Source organism: Mytilus californianus, unplaced genomic scaffold (assembly GCF_021869535.1).
Source record: "Mytilus californianus isolate M0D057914Y unplaced genomic scaffold, xbMytCali1.0.p SCAF_6, whole genome shotgun sequence".
NCBI lineage: Eukaryota > Metazoa > Mollusca > Bivalvia > Mytilida > Mytilidae > Mytilus > Mytilus californianus.
The window spans coordinates 108,304,938-108,323,207 of NW_026262712.1; the positions used below are offsets into that span (position 1 = coordinate 108,304,938).

Consider the following 18,270-nt stretch of genomic DNA (forward strand, 5'->3'; position numbering starts at 1 on the left):
TGGCACCCTTAGTGCTATGAATGTCCTCATATTAAAGTGGTCTATTAGATGGCACCCTTTATTTATCTGCCAATTCAGCTAAAGGTCATTTACAAACCTATTTATTGCAGCCAAGAGATCAGCTTATAACTAAGTTAATGAAGAAATTACAGCTGGGCAGCAAAAATAGTGAAAACCAGACTACAGAGGGAACAAAGGAGAATGATGACACTGTTGACTCTTGGGAAAACTTGGAAGAAGAGGTAAGAATTAATTTAAAAATAAGAAGATGTGGTTGCCAATGAGATAACTCTCCACAAGAGACCAATTGACATAGACATTAACAACTATAGGTCACTACGACCTTCAAAAATGAGTAAAACCCATACCACATATTCAGCTATAAAAGGCCCTGAAATGACAAATGTAAAACAATTCAAACAAGAAAACTAACGGCCTGATTTATGTACAAAATAATTAACGAAAAACAAATATGATATACAGCAACAAACAACAACCACTGAATTACAGGCTCCTGACTTGGGACAGGGACATATAGAATTTGTCCACAAATCATGAAAACTATTTGAAAGTGTTAGGATTGGTTGATTGATTTATTGGTGCTTAACATCCAGCTTTAGAAATTATTTGGGAAATATAGTGTTGAAACTCATGTAATAAAACAGTTTACAAGAATACGTCGCCCTTCTACTACTAGAAAAGTATATGACTATGGGCACCAGTTTCTATTTTAATATCTTAATGCTGCACCCTTGACAGAGAAACAGTCAATAGACAGTTTTAAAGGTGTTGGATTAACCAGATAGATAGAACCCAAATTTTAGAGAAGCATTATAACATTAGATCAACAAGGGGGTGTATCTATCATTTAGTTGTCATGTGTTAAAATTTGAGATCAAAATAGCTAAATGAATTGAACCTAGCCAATGCATGATAAAGCAAACTGATAGACACACCAAATTTCTTAAGCATACTGTGGATTCATTTATTTTTGTGGGTACAACTTTTCATGGATTAAGGAAAACTTGCATATTTGTGGATATTTGATTTTGTCGTTATGCTTAAGTCAGCATTTATTCCTATAGAACATTTGTAATTCATTGAACAACATTTGTAATTCATTGAACATTTATATTCATGGTTTCCCTGTACCAACTAAAACCACGAAAATTGGAACCCAACGAATCGAAATAAATCCACAGGAGTATATCAAAGAAAAAACAGATGTTGTGATCTTAGTGGGTCATTGTTTAAGTTTGTGAAAAACACAATACCATTATTAATACTTCTTTGTCTACCAACCATACTGAATATGTCGCTGATATTGCCTATGGGAATTTGTGTAAACAAATATCATCATGCTTATACATTTAAAAAAAGAATTAAGTTTTGTATTACTTTTCTATATATTAACAGACAGAAATAGTTAAGGTACATGAAGCTTCCATGTCAAGGTCAAAGAAGCAGAGGTCAACTATGGACAGTACAGCCTTAATGGATTTGTGTAAAAGGCGTCAACAGACTGACAGATATAGATCTCTTCATCAGACACGACAGAATTTACCTGTTTATCATTACCGTGAATCCATTGTTGATCAGATTAGACGCAGTGGTGTCACTGTTATAGCTGGGGAAACAGGAAGTGGAAAAAGTACACAGATTCCTCAATTTCTGTTGGAGGTTAGATTAATAGATAAGTTGTAGTTTTATCACAATGTAGTGGCAAGTAGCTAAGTTCTCATTTAATTTTCAAGAAGTGTGCTTTATGTGTTAGATGGTTATTTGCTGCAATGAGTGATGAATTATCCAGTTCTGTCTAAACAATGCAACATATTTTGAACTTTGAATTTCTTAATTATTTGATGAATATAAGAAAAATAACTGTGTCCAGTGAGAATGAGCCTTTGGTCAAGTAAAGTTGAAAAAGAAATAAAACAAAGGGAATGAGGAGAGGATATAAAAAAAACTATACTATGTGGACTTATACAATGTATATTTCATTGCAGAGATACATAACTGAGGGAAATGGAGCCCATTGTAATATAGTATGTACTGAACCCAGGAGAATATCAGCCATTAGTCTGGCCCAAAGAGTGTCGGAGGAGATGGCAGAATCAGGACTAGGTCAGCGAGACTCTTTAGTAGGGTACCAGATTAGATTTGAATCAAAATGTGGTCCTAATACCAGATTGAATTACTGTACAACTGGTGTCCTGCTGAGGAAACTACAGAGTGACACAACCCTGAGTAATGTCACTCATGTCATTGTTGATGAGGTAAATACAGGGAAAAATTGATATGTGTATGATGTCTTTGTTCAGATGAAATAATTATTATTCATTGATATATTCATACATTTATTTGGAAGAAAAATACGATTTTTTGTTTTAATATTTACTGCCTTCAAATTAGATTATATTTATGAACTGTCTTCAACTGTGAGTTTCAATCCAAATCTTATGGAAAGCATGTAATGAGGCTGGAAAATAATTATTAGGCAAAATGGAATTTCTTGTTTTCTTTATACAAAAAACTTTAAAGAAAATGTATTTACATACATGTATATTGATACCTTATTTTGATAATATAAAAAGAACCTTTTCACTTCATTCTAGGTACACGAGAGAAGCGTGCAGTCAGATTTCCTTCTAGTTATATTAAAAAGGTTAATGCTAAAGAGACCAGATTTGAAAGTTATCTTGATGAGTGCCACATTAGACAGTGAGAAATTCTCAGGATATTTCCAACATTGTCCAGTTATAAATATTCCAGGAAGGACTTTCCCTGTACAGGTATTTAATGTATAAATAGATACAGGCTATTCCAGGAAAACATGACATTTGATGGTTTGAATAAGAACAGTTTATGATAAATCATGTAAAGATTTCAAAAAGACATTTTGTTCTAAATTATATCTTTTTTTTCAAGTGAATGGATTTTCAGCTATAATACAAACTAGTGTATGTAAAAAAGAAATTATGGAACCTAGACGTCTTTCCTTATGATGAGAGTTTTGTGTGTCCATTTCAGGTGTTTTATATGGAAGATGTAGTTAACAAGACAGGATATGCAGTGGAGGAAGATTCACCTTACTCTCTCAGATCTGATCAACTTGTCAAGGTATAAGCTACAGTTAATATTACTTTGTTTACAAATGTTATGAATTATATATGTCATATCCATCAATACACAGGAAATTTTCTAGTCAATCATAATAAAGCCACATAAGTGGTCTAGAGGAAGTGTGAGCTTTATTCAAAGACTTTAGAATTGGTATTTTGTTCTTTTCTTTCAAGGACACTCCATTTAGGATTAAGAGCCAAGACTGGTCAGCTCGGAGTCAGAATAATTTGTCCGGGTAAGGTGAAATGTCTTCCTGGGGACTGTTAACTTGTGAACTAGCATGTTAAAAATCCGGCTCAGTGTGTTGGTCTAGTAAAAAGCAGTGTTAATACTCATATTACATTAACATGTTCTCGTCCTGAATATGCATATTGATTTGCCCCTGGAAGTTAAGCCGCCATCCATCATCATCATCCATCAATACACATGAAATTTTCAAATCGATCAAAATAAAGCCACATAAGTGGTCTAGTGGAAGTGTGAACTTTATTCCAAGACTTTAGAATTGGTATTTTGTTTTTTTCTTTCAAGGACACACCATTTGGGGATTAAGAGCAAAGACTGGTTGGCTCTTAGTCAGAATAAGGAGTCCAGGAAGGAAGACCTAGCACGTTAAAACAATGGTCCAGTTGTATTTGTCTAGTACAAAATAGGGTTCATGATCAAATTAAATTTACAATGTTGTCCTGGATAATGTGCTGGTCAAAGTTAAGCATCTTTCAATTTTTCCAAAAGTAAAATGAACACTCGAAACTTCTGCCCCATATTTTAATCTTGACCTCAATGAGATATTGATTTTGCCTATGATAGTTGAGAGGCATTATGTTTTCTGGTCTGTGCCTCTGTCAATCCGTCTGTACTGTATCAGGTTAAAGTTTTTAGTTATGATAGTTTACTATGAAGGTGTGGTCACATGAACTCTTAAAATTGTATGCAAGTTTTGACCCATATTACATTGATTACTCATTACAAAAATGTGATGGTGAGAAATTATTACATTCTGAGGTAGAAGTTTTTGGTTAGGTAGTTTACCATGAAGTTTTGGTAACATCAACTTGAGACTTTGTACACATGTTCATTGTTAGGTGAACTTACAAATTAAGAGTTTTGACCAACATGGATATGAGATGGTTCTAGGAAGCATGGTGTCTTATAGTGTTGTTTTTTATTTTCCTGACTTTAATACTAGCTAGGATTACATTTTCTGTTTAAAGATATAAATGATAGTTAAATGTTTTATTTTTGATTTTATGTCATTTTATCGTACCTAGGAAGAGCAAGCCAGTTTGTTAGTAACAGAAAAAGGAGGAGACCAGTCAAAAGTTGATGTATTCTGGACAAAAGATAGTATCTCAAAGTTGGATCTGGTAGGTACTTATGTTTTTTTTAAATGTCTTATTGTCAATGGTTAAAATTTGGTTGTGATCAGATTATTTAGTGTCTATGGGAATGATCCGAACAGAATGATGTACCCTGCTGAACCAGTTTATAATAAAAATCAGTACTTTGTCAATCAATCAATTTGTATAGACCGAAATAACATTACGATAGGCAAAAATTATGGATACTTACATTTTTTTACTCCATATAAGTTTTCAATTGCTGATATATCACTCTCTAGGCCATTAAAAGTTACCAGTGATGCTGTTTGTTGGCTGGTTATATTCCATAAATTCTTTATCTGATGATTTTTACTGATCTTGGAAATCATTGGAAAGAAATAGTCTTTCGTGGCAACAGATATTAATTGTTACACAGAATGGTATTTGGCAAAAACAGTTATATCACAATAAGAAATAGGTAGACTGAAATGATATACATGTACAACATCAATTACATATGCTGTTTTGACTTGCACTCTGCCTGATAGTAGATATAACCACAGAATTTTGTATAAAAAACAAATTAAAGACAATTGGTTGAATTTTATTTCATTCTAGACAACTCTGTCTCCAGAAAAGTACAGTCTAAAGACCAGAAATACAATCACTCGAATGAACCAAAACAGAATAAATTTCGATCTCATTGTTGTAAGTATCAACCTTGTCTTAAAAATTATTACAATCCAAATGAAGGCTGACAAAATTCATATATGGAAAGCAAAAATTACGTTCTAAACTTAGAATCAAAGTTAACAAATTTCAAGTTTTTGTATAAGAGTAGAGTAGCACTTTTAAATTCCTTTTGTATGATGATGTATAAGACCTTATTTAGTGTCCATCCATCTCCAAGTGATTAATAATTTTGGATTTTGACTTGTAGTTTTGCAAGTTACCATCTGTCTTCAGAGATATGAATTTTAGATATGTGAGTTTTTCAGAATTATGATCCATCGATTATTTGTCTTAGCTTCCATAAGACAATCACAAATGCCTTTTAGAATTTAATATTTTTTACTAATGACAAAGTTGATGTTAAGTTTGTTTATTGATTGGGTAATGGCACTTTATATTGACTCCATACAATTACTTAAGAACCTTTCAGCCAGTATTGTAACTAAAGACAATGTGGAGGTAAATTTCAACATTGACAATTTTCACTTCTGCAGTTCAGGAGTTATGGTCCTTGGCTGATTCAAAATGGCACTTGATGACAGTTCCATGCTTTAACTTGAAAATGCTTGATACAATCCTTTTCAAATTTTTATTTGTTGTTTCTCATGAAGAAATAGAAGTCATAATGGTTTTGTCAATTTTTGCCAGCCGTCAGAAGTTATGACCTTAGATTGCTTTAAAAATGACACAAAACAGATGTATACCATTGTCACTTAACATACATTCTCACCCCTGTTTTATGTTTTTAAAGCATTTGCAAATTTTTAATTTTATGATATATTCTTTTATAGGAGACGCTAACGTACATAAGTAATTCTGAAGAATTTAGTACAGTAGATGGAGCAGTATTAATATTCCTTCCTGGTTTAGCTGATATTCAGGAAGTGTATGAACTTCTACAATCTGATAGGAAATTCTCTGATACAAAAAGGTATGGACAAGTGAAGTATTTTTAGACCCAAAAAAAGTGCTATTAAAGGACTTTTTCTTTGAAAAAATTTATCCAAACTGAATGCTGGGGTTAGAAGAGCTCATCATTTAAAATTTGATGGATGGTAGTTATTTTTAAAAGATAGCCTGAATGATTAGAGGAATTAATCAAGTAAAAATTTATGCATGACAGGGTAAAATAAAAGAGTTCATTCCAACACCCCATACATTTATTTAATGTACAGGAAAAGGCAGGATTATGAAAGTTTTCTATAATACATAGGGTGATTTAATGAACAGCTTATAGAAATATACATAACTATTTTTATTTGTTTTATTACTGTAGGTACCAGATACTAGCTTTGCATTCTGTATTGTCTTCATCAGACCAGAGTTTAGCATTTAAAGTGCCTCCAGCTGGTGTCAGGAAGATTGTCATATCAACCAATATAGCAGAAACAGGGATCACCATTCCAGATGTTGTGTTTGTTATTGACACTGGAAAGGTTAAGGAGACGAGGTTAATTTTTACTGGATCTTAATTTTACATGTAAAATATATTTGAAATATTCTTGGGTATCTTTAACCATGAACAGGTCAGTTTATGTTTTAAATCTGGTCCAAGTAAGATATGTCTTAAGAATTTTAAAGTCCTTTGAAAATATGATATTTTACATGCATAACAATTTTATCATTCTGAAGATGGAAAATATTATACAACATTAGACTTGCATTTTCACTGCATGGCCATGCAGTAAGATATCTGGATTTTTACCTGCCCAGGTGGAAGCAGGTCTAGTAACTGCTCAACTCTGTCAGTCCATCCGTCCTACAGAAATCTTTCGTCAAAGTTTTCTTTGTTTCTGTGAAAGAGAATGATTTAGTATTTGGTCTACAGCTTGGTAATGTTGAGTTATAGTGAGTAAGCAATATTTACATCTGCTGTTTACCTACTTCCTGTTTGTCGATAATTTGAAATTTTACAACAATCTTGTACAAAAAAAATCGAGCGTTGTAAAATTTCAAATAACGTCAAATTTTCCTGGCTCCTATTGAAGAGCATCATCTAATATTTGGTCTGCAGCTTGATAATGTTGTAGGGAGTAAGCAATTTTTGCATCTTCTGTATATCCACTACGTGTTTGTCGTTAGTTTAAAATTTTACATACTTATTGTACAACGAAAATTTTCGTCAATGTTTTCTTGGCTCATATTGAAGGGAATTGTCTAATATTTGGTCTGCAGCTTGATAATGTTGAGTTGTATATAATAAGCAATTTTTATCATCTGCTGTGTATCCACTTCCTGTTTGCTTATTGTTTGAAATTTTACAACACTCATTGTATAAGGAAAATTTTTCGGCACAGTTTGCTTGGCTATATTGAAAGGGGATGATCAGTTATGCTCCGGTCTACATGTTACCTCAATCAATTACTTGCAGCAACGCAGCAGACCTGGTATTGGTCTTGATCGGAATACTTGAGATTTAACTTGAACCTAAAGTATGACATACTTTATGTACTATTATGAGTTAAATTAATGGTTTGTAAGTTGGAAGACTATTGATATTGATATGATAGTAGGCACTTATTTATAATCGTAATAATGATTCAGATTCATTCTATTCCCTAACCCATATATGAATAAAATTATGAATTTCAGATACATCGAGTCAAGTCAGATGAGTTCCCTGAAGGAAGTGTTTATCAGTAAAGCAAATGGTAAACAAAGACAAGGTAGAGCTGGACGTGTTAGAGAGGGGTTCTGCTTCAGATTATATACCCATCAGAAGTAAGTAGTTATTCCCATGGTTCATGGAATGTGGATAACTTATTTTACCCTTGCTGAAAGGGAGGAGAGTATACTGGTTTATGTATGTCTGATCCATAAAATTTTGGTTGCATTTTTCTCAGGAACTACTATTAATCAGAGCTTCATGAAATTTGGTGTGAGCTTTCTCCGAGCATGCTTTACTGTGTGGTGCATTTTTCTGTTTTACTCAATACTTTAATATTCTTGCACATAATGACCATGTATGAAATTTTCATCGCATTTTATTTAGAAACTACAAATCAAGGCTTTCTGGAATATGAAATCAAACTTCATGCAATAATATTTAGGATATAATGCATTTTCAGATTTCTTGCTCTTCCTCTCCCTGTTTATCCAATACTTATATATTCTTACACATAATGGCCGTCTATGAAATTTTCTTAGCATTTTTCTCAGGTACTTAAAATCGAGGCTTTCTAAAATATGGAATCAGACTTCATGTGAGCATGGTGTACAGTATGTTGTGTTTGCACATCCATTGCTAATCAACTTATAGAGCGAATACTTATCACAGAGGTATCATTTGTGAGCAATAGCTCTCAGCTCAACTATTTTATTTCTGTCTGTTTTCTGTGATATTTTCCCAGCAAGTCAATTATATGAATGGAGAAGGATCTGTAATAGCCTTATATGGTGCCAAATATGCCAAAAATTATTTCGGTAGCTTATAGTTTAACTATTGATACTTTGAAGAAACTAGTTCCTAAAATTTCAAATGATATAAAGGAAAATGTGAGTTTTTCCTGTACATTTGACATATATATAAAAATAAGAAGATGTGGTATGATTGCAAATGAGACAACTCTCCACATATGTGAGTTTTTCCTGTACATTTGACATATATATAAAAATAAGAAGATGTGGTATGATTGCAAATGAGACAACTCTCCACAAAAGACCAAATGACACAGAAATTAACAACTATAGGTCACCGTACAGCCTTCAACAATGAGCAAAGCCCATAACGCATAGTCAGCTATAAAAGGCCCTGAAATAACAAATGAAAAACAATTCAAACGAGAAAACTAACATATGCACATAAGAAATTGATGGGTAGCATTCTGTTACATGTAAACACTATATTCTTCCTTTTCCATTATTTTGATAAAAGATTTGCACTTTTTAACCAGGTTATCCTTTTATTTTCCAGGTACAAAGATTTAGCAGATTACACAGTGCCAGAGATACAGAGAGTACCTTTAGAGGAACTGTGTTTACATATCATGGTATGTATAATTTTACTATTCATTTCTTTATTATAATACCATCTTGTTTTAAACAGAGCACTTGTGTATAAAAACCTTGACATAATGTCCAGAGCTTTTATATGGCACAGAATTCACTCATTTTAAAAAATATTTAAGAAAAGGCAACATAATTAACTTGTAATTATTGGTACCTTGTATTCATCAAGTTAGATATTAAAAGTCTTCATAAAGAAGAGAAAAAGCTGTTAGTGATGAAAAGTAAAGTTTTCACCATATTTTTGATTATAGAATATGCTTGAAACAATTTTCAACATCTGCTTCAGTCATAATTGTTTCCTTTTCGTATTTACAGAAATGTCAGCTTGGTGATCCAGACAGTTTTCTAGCAGAATGTTTAGACCCACCTAGACCCCAGGTGATTGCAAGAGCCATGAGTTTACTGTATGAGATAGGTGCTTGCAAGGGTGTGGCCAGTCTGACTCCACTAGGACATCATTTGGCAGCATTACCAGTACATGTCAGAATAGGAAAAATGTTACTGTTTGGTGCCATCTTTGGATACATTGAACCAGTTGTATGTATTACATAACATTGTTTTGGTGAAAGGTTATATTAGATTTAATTTTTTGTTCCTGAATCAAGTTAATGCCACCTATGAAAGCTGTTGGTATCCCCTTTTTTCAATATTTGATACAGAATAAATTACTTTATGGTCAAATTTGAAAGATTATATTGTAGTTTTGAATAGAGGTCAATTATTTAAAAGATATTTTTTAACCTTACTCTTGTTTCTGCTATCATGCTGCCTTAAGGCATAATATAAGATCTCCTTGTTTTCATGAAATTATTTTTTTAATTTCTTTCAGGCTGTAATTGCTGCTGCCATGACAACCAAAAGTCCTTTTGTGGCGCCATTAGATAAACTAGACTTGGCAAACCTAGCCAAGAATTCCATGGCATGTTCCTGTTCTGACCACCTTACTCTTTACAGAGCTTATACAGGGTAAAGTTTTAGCATTACAAGGGATTAAGTAAATCTCTATGAAAATTTGTTCCTTTCATCACAACTATTGTTCATGAATTCTCTTGAAATCTTCCAGACACAATAATATCTCAAAAAAAGTCGTACATTGACTTTGTTATAATACAGTTACTTCAGAGTTGAGTGCTGGAGCATCACTTTGTCTAGTTTAACCTATAACATGAAATCCAACAGACCTTGAAAAGTCCAATTGCACGAGGTCACTATCTATATCTATGTCTACGTTTATATCAGGTTATGCGACCGACCGTCGGCAGTCTTCGAAATTCATTTCGATGGTTAATTAGATGGGGTCTAGCCTTAAATACACACGAAATGCTGATATATATTATCGATTCCATGCATTGTTAATTGTTAATTTTAGACTTATTGTAATTTGGATATACATTTTAGTATGTTATAAATCAAATATGAGAATTTGAGTCAAATCGGTGAACATTAATTTGACAGCTAATGCTCCTTTAAAAACCTATATTATATATATTGAAGTAGATGCAAGATGAGATTTTTTGTTTATCGGAAAATGAATTGTCAATCCATAAGACATGGTAAAAAGTTTTTGTAGTTCCATTTTATGGTATCATCACATTTGTCTGTTTTATGCATAAAATAACTTAATTTTACAGATGGAAACAAGCTCAGAAAATTGGTTATCAGTCTGAGCAGCAGTATTGTCAAAAAAATTTCCTGAAAAGGAATACATTACTGGAAATAGAGGTATTGATAATGAAGCAATATTAAATAAACTTTTGTCTCTGTTGTATTCATCTCTATAATTTACAGCTTGCCATACTTTCTTTGTGTTTGTTGATATTGACATATGGTGATGTTAATATTTGTTACCCTTTGTTTTTTGGTTCCTGTCTTGTTGACATATGCCAAATATCTACTTTTTTCAAAATAAAAGCAAATTCTGTACCAGAAATAAAGGATTACTATTTTGAACAATGTTTTCCTGCACTTTTTTTTTTTATTTGATACATCAGTAACAAATTAAATGTTCAAGATAAAGAGATTGTTTTGAAAAAAGTCCTTTGGTCAACCGATGGTAAAAGTAAGGTCTGGCATAGTTTTACCAGAACTTGAAATTGATGTAAATGTGCAAGAGAGGAAACAAGTTTCTTTCAGGAATTTTTTTTACTTTCAATAATTTTTCTGGCAACAGAGAACATTTAACACACATAAAAAAGGAAAACAAATATCAAATAGAAAAAGAAGAAGTGGTAAAAATGATAAATGAAACAACTTTGTAACTTAAATTTTAAGTAAAAGATTTTTAGGCAAAGATCTTGGAATTGGTCTAGCACAATTTTTTCACTAAGAATACAACAAATTTTATTTTATTTGAGGCCATTGATACATAATTGAGAAGTGAAAAAGTAGTAATTTGACTTTAAAAGATAATAGATAAAAGAATACTGATTTCTTATCAAGAAAAATAAATACAAAATATTTGTTGTGAACATGATTATTGTTTCTGTCTGCTTTCAGAATGTTAAAAACGACCTTATAAAGTTAGTAAGATCTATTGGCTTCAGTGACACCATACAGACAATCCAACAACCCAAACCAAAATATGGAGATGTGTTGGATATCAGTAAAGCTGCTGTTGCAATGGAAACAGATTTAACCAACCCCATGATTGCAATGGTAAAAGCTGTTATCACAGCTGGCTTGTATCCAAGTGTTGCCAAGGTAACATATGATGCCCCTGTTGATGCAGCTGCTAACCCTCGAAAGGTTCCCTGTTTAGGAGAGACAGCACAAGGACCAGCACATGTACATCCTTCGTCTGTAAATAGACATCTGACAGCAAATGGTTGGATTGCATACCAAGAAAAGGTACTAATATTTTAGTATTTAAAATATTTTTCCACTCAGAACTTTTTAAATCCATCTTTGAATTTGCATACTGTAACAAGTTTATGTTCACAGATACTTGTTTTTGTTGTTTAGCCCCTTCTAGATAAATTTGTGGCAATTTATTTTCAGAACTTTTTAACTTTGTTGATGTATTAATGTAAGAAAAGGTCAAAGTTTGACATATGTTTGACATTTCTAATCCACACTATTTTTCTTCTCATGAATACTAATTCGCCGTTTCAGAGTAATGAATTCTGTTTTCACTAGCCTACACCAAAGTGTTGTGATTGGCTTACAATGTCCTTAACAATGGGAATTCAACCAATGACATGACATAATTTTCATTTTAGGTAGGAACAATTAAATTACCCACAATACTTTAGATACTGAAACGACAAGTTAGTTTATAGTATTTGAAGTTCCATTCATGAGGCCCCTCATGGGGTTGTCCAAGTAATCACATAATCATTAATTATTTTTGTAAACAAGATAATCAAATAATCAAAAATACAGTCCTAGATTATTAGATAATCAAATAATCATGAAATATTTGGTCTGGTAATCAAATAATCACTATAAAAACAGCCAAGTAATCACATAATCAAAAACCCCATGAGGAGGCTCTTTCATCGACCTGTGATTTTTTAAATGCGATTCCAAATTATTCCCTGTTTTTTAAACAAAGTTTTGGGAGGATGCATAAACTTAAAACAAAAAACAGTTAGGAAGCTGTATATCTTATTTCAGGTTAGAAACCCATACTTATTTGATATTTCAGGTAACGACATCTAAAGTATATTTAAGAGAGACGACACTTGTTTCACCTTTCTCACTCCTGTTGTTTGGTGGAGATATACATGTTCAACACACAGCTCAACTTGTTACAGTGGATGACAGGATTAAGTTTAGAGTATGTTACTTCTTATTACCAACTTCTTTGTTTATCTTACAATACCCTTCTACAGAATATAGTAGCCTTCTTTTTATGGTGTATAGCCCTTTTCATAAATCCAGAATTTGGCTTTAGCTTTAGAATAAATCAATTTATTTTTCTTTCTAAGAAGTAGAACATGATACATAATAGATCTTATTAATTTTGATGTAATATTTGGTTTTTATATAGTTTGAAACTTCTTATAATCTACTGTCAAGTATGTTCATGGGTGGCTTCTGTTCACAGTTATGATAAAAATCACCTCAATTAACTTTTATCTTTCCAGCATACGTCAAATCAAGAATTTCATAAATTTCTCCAATCTGCAAAAAATTCAATAAAGTATGATATGTTAAGTGACATTTGATTGGATGACTGCTGCCGTCAATCCCACAGTTGGCGGTCGGAATAGATAACAACATTGAGCTATCACAATGAATATTTCATTTACTGTAGAAACATTAATTTTCGTGGGGTTAAAATTTTGTGGTTTTGTCTCTATATAAAATTTCATGGGGATTTAATTTCGTGGTTTCCATTAAATGGAAGTGATATTATATGTAGGTTAAATTTTCGTGGGGGTTTTAATTTCGTGGATATATACTTTCCACGAAATAAACGAAATTAAATCCTCCACGAAAATTTCTGCTTTTACAGTATCTTATTTTGTTTCACAGGACCTGTATACTGAGTTTATTACCTTACAATTTTTATTAGTATTCTTAAAGAGAAAGGTGAATTGTACAGTTGCAAGAAATCTGTGGTCTAAGTAGGCCAAATAAATCAGGGGCAGTAAATATTCAAAAGTTGATGAACAAGTTTGACCTTAGAAATTGTGAAAACAAACCATTCTTGAGTACCTGTTTCGTATAATTTTGCTGTCAAACTTTATAATTTAGCTGGAAATGTTTCTAAATGAAACTATTCATCTTTTGCTAAGAACTGGTATGTCTCTCATCAAAGCAATGCATTATTTTTAGTCTACTTCATGTTTATGAAAATGAGTTATGGGATTAGGCTATAGATTGGATTTTTTTTTCAATTTACAATAAAGAGAATACCAAATTTGTTATGGTAGATAAGCACTATTGCAGATTTAATTAACTATCTGAGAAAATTTTTTTATCATTTGAAATAAGATGATATGTATCTTTAATATTATTTTATTGAACCTTGCACAAAACATTACTTTTGAAAAAAGTAAATTTTCTTGATTAGTTTTAGCTCACTTGGTGTCCATTGGAGCCATCATCCGTTAACTTTTACAAAAATCTTCTCCTCTGAAACCACTTTGCTAAACTTAACAAAACTTGGCCACAATCATCATTGGGGTATCTAGTTTAAGAAAATATGTCCTATGACCCCACCCAACCAAGATGGCCGACATGGCTAAAAATAGAACATAGGGGTAAAATGCAAGTTTTGTCTATTACTTTGAAAACCGCTATAAATAGAGAAATTCTGACAGGAGCAAAAATATTCAGAATGTTTACCTAGGAGTTATTGCCCTTAATGACGAATTTTACCATTTTTAAAATGTTTTCCCTATTATTTCGAAAACTATAATCGATAGACAGAAACTTTAAATAGCAAAAATGATCAGCAAGACAAGATCTACTAATAAGTCAACAAGATCAATAGCGGCAGACAACTCCTTATAAGAGTTATTGCCCTTTAATGACAATTTTTAGATAGATAGAAAGAAACTTAAGAAAGGAAAAATTGTCAGCAGGATTAGATCCACAAATATGTCAATAAGTTAACTCTTAATAGAGTTGTTCCCATTTAATGATGATTTTTACTAAAAAGTGACCATAGTTGAAGATGCAGGTGTGCAACACAGGCTCTTTAGAGCATCTTGTTTTTTAAAACATCAAAGCTTTTAACTGCTTTGATAGTTAAATTTCATGTCTGTTTTATTATTATTCACTATTTGTAACAGCTGTTTATTAGAGCCTCTAGTTTTTTTAAAACATCAAAGCTTTTAACTAGTTAAATTTTATGGCTGACATTATTATTCACTATTTGTAACAGCTATTTCTTTTAAAACCTATAATTGAAATTAATACAAGAAAATATGTATGTGGTGAGAACATTTCCATTGTAAATTAATCGTATGTCTCTTCCTTATAAAATAATCAGAATGAGAATTTATGAGTTCTGGATATAGATATTGAATACTTTAGAAATATGTAAGTAGTTTGAAAGCACTTTTTATATATCACATAAATAATAAAAATACAATTGATTTTAAACTTAAATTTTATAAAGCAGAAGTTTAACAAATAACCACTTACCATCAAATTTTGATTGAAGAGCTATTTAATCATAACCAGTCAATAAATGTGATAAGTAGGACAATTTACTCTTATTTACAGACATATGCTAAAACTGGTGTGATCTTCAGAGAACTCAGAAAATTACTAGACGAGTTGTTAGACAAAAAGTTGGAGACCCCAACATTAAATTTGCTAGGTAAGTATTTGTTAAGAATTCAGTATATATGTATGTTTGTGTCTGTGGGGCTAGATTCAGATATATATTCCAGAAGGGAATATTTTGAAGATATCGGCCTGAAAAAAACGCCTGCATTCATTTATTGAGGAAAATATACTATATTTTAAAAATTAGACACCATATCAACAATAATAATATATAAAGAAAAGAAATTTGACAAACCATTACCAAAGATGATGGACTTGTTTTCTTCTCTTTGGTTAAGTGGGAATTTAACTGATTAGTACTGGAGGAAATTCTTAGTTGGAGATGTTTTATGAAAAATAATTTGGTATTTAGTAGTACATGGTTTTGTGGCTTTATCAATTTTTCAGAGATTTCTGGCGATAAAGAATTTCGAAGCTCATGTTTGATGGAAAGAATAATTTTGTATATTTTGTATAATATAGGTGATAGAGTGATTAAGTTGATATGCAGATTAATAGACTGTGAAAAATGAAGAACAAAAGCAGTTTATAAGAAGAAATGTGCAGATTAATAGATTGTGAAAAAAAGAGATCAAAAGCAGTTTATAAGAAGAAGAAATGTGCAGATTAATAACTTGTGAAAAATAGAGACCAAAGAGCAGTTAATAAGAAGAAGAAATGTGCAGATTAATAGATTGTGAAAAATAGAGACCAAAAGCAGTTAATAAATGGAAGAAGAAATTGGTTTGTTGAAAATAAACCGCCAAGACAGGACTTCATAACAGAACAGTTCCAAGAAGAGTGTCATCAGGAAGTATAGCCATCTGTAAATGTGGATGTATTATATCAAGGTTAAAAATAGTTTAGTTAGCATTAAAGATGTATATAAACTGATGAAAAAAAATGTAAACAGCCATGATATGTGATAGATGAGAGTTTTTCTTTATATAAACCATAATGTACTGATGTTTTGATAGATAATTTGTGTATAAAATAGCTATGTGCCTTTTCTTTTCAATTTCATTTTTGTAAAAAAAAAAATCATGTTGCACAAAAAATTATTAATCCTTTCACCAATAGCCGCCCTGACAGAAGTTACTCTGAGACGATGGCTTCCGTGGCTATTGTAACACAAGTGGGAGAACTTCATTTTAAATATAAAAAAATCTTATCTGTAGTTATTTATGTCTTTATTTTATTCACTTACACCATGGACACCGTTTTGTTTATCAAATCTGCTAATTTTCGGCACTGAAGCACATAAAACTCATGAAATTCGTCTTTTCAACCCACAATCCTAAATTTAAATTTTAACCTTCAAGTTTACAATTTAACGATGTTGTAAAAGTTCCTTTCATTCCAAGTGTTTCTGTACACAAATGGCATTTTATGTCAAAACAGTATACTTGTCTGATTTCAATTCTTCCAGCTTCTTTAAAAAAAAAGTTCACTTAATTTCAAATTCCAGTAAAATCAGTAAATTTAGGTTGATTTTGACACGGTTTTATACAAATGGAAGCACCATGATTACACTTTCATCCGGGTAACTATAAAAAGAAAGATAACTTGAGTTAGTAATGTTTTTAAGCAGGAAATATAGAATAGGTATGCCGATCCCAGTAAACCAGGACTAATTGTCAGCTTCTGAAGGGTGAATCGTGGTAAACCGGGGTTTTTTTCGGCGAAAGTGTTAATATTGTCATAATTTTAATGTCCCATCATTTACTCTAGAGTAAATAACTTTTACATTAGAAGGCATTGATGGCATGGTTTGTATACTGTTGTATAATCTACATGATAATCATTAATAGTGCTAAAAATTGGGGGGCAATGGTCTATTGTTTACTTAAGGCACAGATGTAAATTGCTATCTTTAAAGCATAAATGGTAGAATAACTTACAGTTGCTCGTCTCTAATTAAAAAAAAACCATATAAATTTGAAAAGAATTTGCCTCCATTTTTTTCAAAGTTGCACAAAAAGTCTTTAGATGAATTGATGTTTAAGGTCGATAAATGGAAAAGAGGTATTCAGCTTTCATGTATTAAAATGTTTCTAATAAAAGTTATATCTGGCCCTTGTTCAATATGTTTTGATGTACAGAGTGCTCAGTGTTTCTTTATTATCTGCACTTTTCTCCTTGATAAGTCACAAATCTGATGTTTATATACTTTCACTTGGTGAATATTCCCAAAATGGTTTTTGTATTCATTGAATGACTGGAAAAACTGTGTTTTACCACAATCCTGTACATTAAGGTCAATAACTGTAAAAGAGGTAATTAGCGTTCATATAATAATAGGTTTCTTATAACAGTTATAACTGGCTCTTGTTCAATATGTTTCAATGTACAGTGTGCCAAGTAGGCCATTTTAAGCTTTATTTATGCGCAACTTTTTTCAAAAAACTTGAGTAAGTAATTGAGTTTGTAGCAATAATTGATAAATATCCGGAACTTGCTATTTGTTTACTTCTGGTGTTTGAGTTGCAGTCAATTTAGCTTCACCACAATGGACAAACCATCTACTTTTTCCACTCTAGCTTCAAAAATACATTCATCGTTTAAAACTGTATCATAGCAGTGTATACGATCTACTTCTTGAAATTGACGAAATCTGCTGTCAATTGAATTATTCTTTCCTTATTTAGAATGTTCTTCATTATTGTCCGCTATATATGCAGTCAGACATGCCACAGTTACACTGTGGTCACATAGAATGTGGATGTCAGCCTAAGTTAAGTTCTAGGACCTATCATAGTTGCCAACCTCTGACAATGACAAATAATGTCATGACATGGCACAACATGTCAAAAAACGTGTGACGTTCTTTTAATATGTACATTATACAAACTTGTTAATT

General features: G+C 31.8%; 1 protein-coding gene across 1 annotated transcript in view; it reads left to right on the forward strand.

Moving 5' to 3' along the window:
- LOC127704252 (ATP-dependent RNA helicase dhx29-like) overlaps positions 1-17,483 on the forward strand; it is a 31,454-nt gene extending 13,971 nt beyond the window's left edge. The window contains exons 12-29 of the mRNA XM_052208203.1: positions 111-242; positions 1,417-1,680; positions 2,007-2,276; positions 2,616-2,792; positions 3,031-3,120; positions 4,395-4,490; positions 5,064-5,153; positions 5,969-6,108; positions 6,454-6,627; positions 7,770-7,898; positions 9,091-9,166; positions 9,501-9,722; positions 10,015-10,151; positions 10,817-10,907; positions 11,682-12,032; positions 12,832-12,963; positions 15,366-15,462; positions 15,894-17,483. Coding sequence (XP_052064163.1) covers positions 111-242; positions 1,417-1,680; positions 2,007-2,276; positions 2,616-2,792; positions 3,031-3,120; positions 4,395-4,490; positions 5,064-5,153; positions 5,969-6,108; positions 6,454-6,627; positions 7,770-7,898; positions 9,091-9,166; positions 9,501-9,722; positions 10,015-10,151; positions 10,817-10,907; positions 11,682-12,032; positions 12,832-12,963; positions 15,366-15,462; positions 15,894-15,943 — 2,718 coding nt within the window. The 3' untranslated portion in view covers positions 15,944-17,483. The remainder of the gene's footprint in view (positions 1-110; positions 243-1,416; positions 1,681-2,006; positions 2,277-2,615; positions 2,793-3,030; positions 3,121-4,394; positions 4,491-5,063; positions 5,154-5,968; positions 6,109-6,453; positions 6,628-7,769; positions 7,899-9,090; positions 9,167-9,500; positions 9,723-10,014; positions 10,152-10,816; positions 10,908-11,681; positions 12,033-12,831; positions 12,964-15,365; positions 15,463-15,893) is intronic.
- Positions 17,484-18,270: the final 787 nt, after the last annotated feature.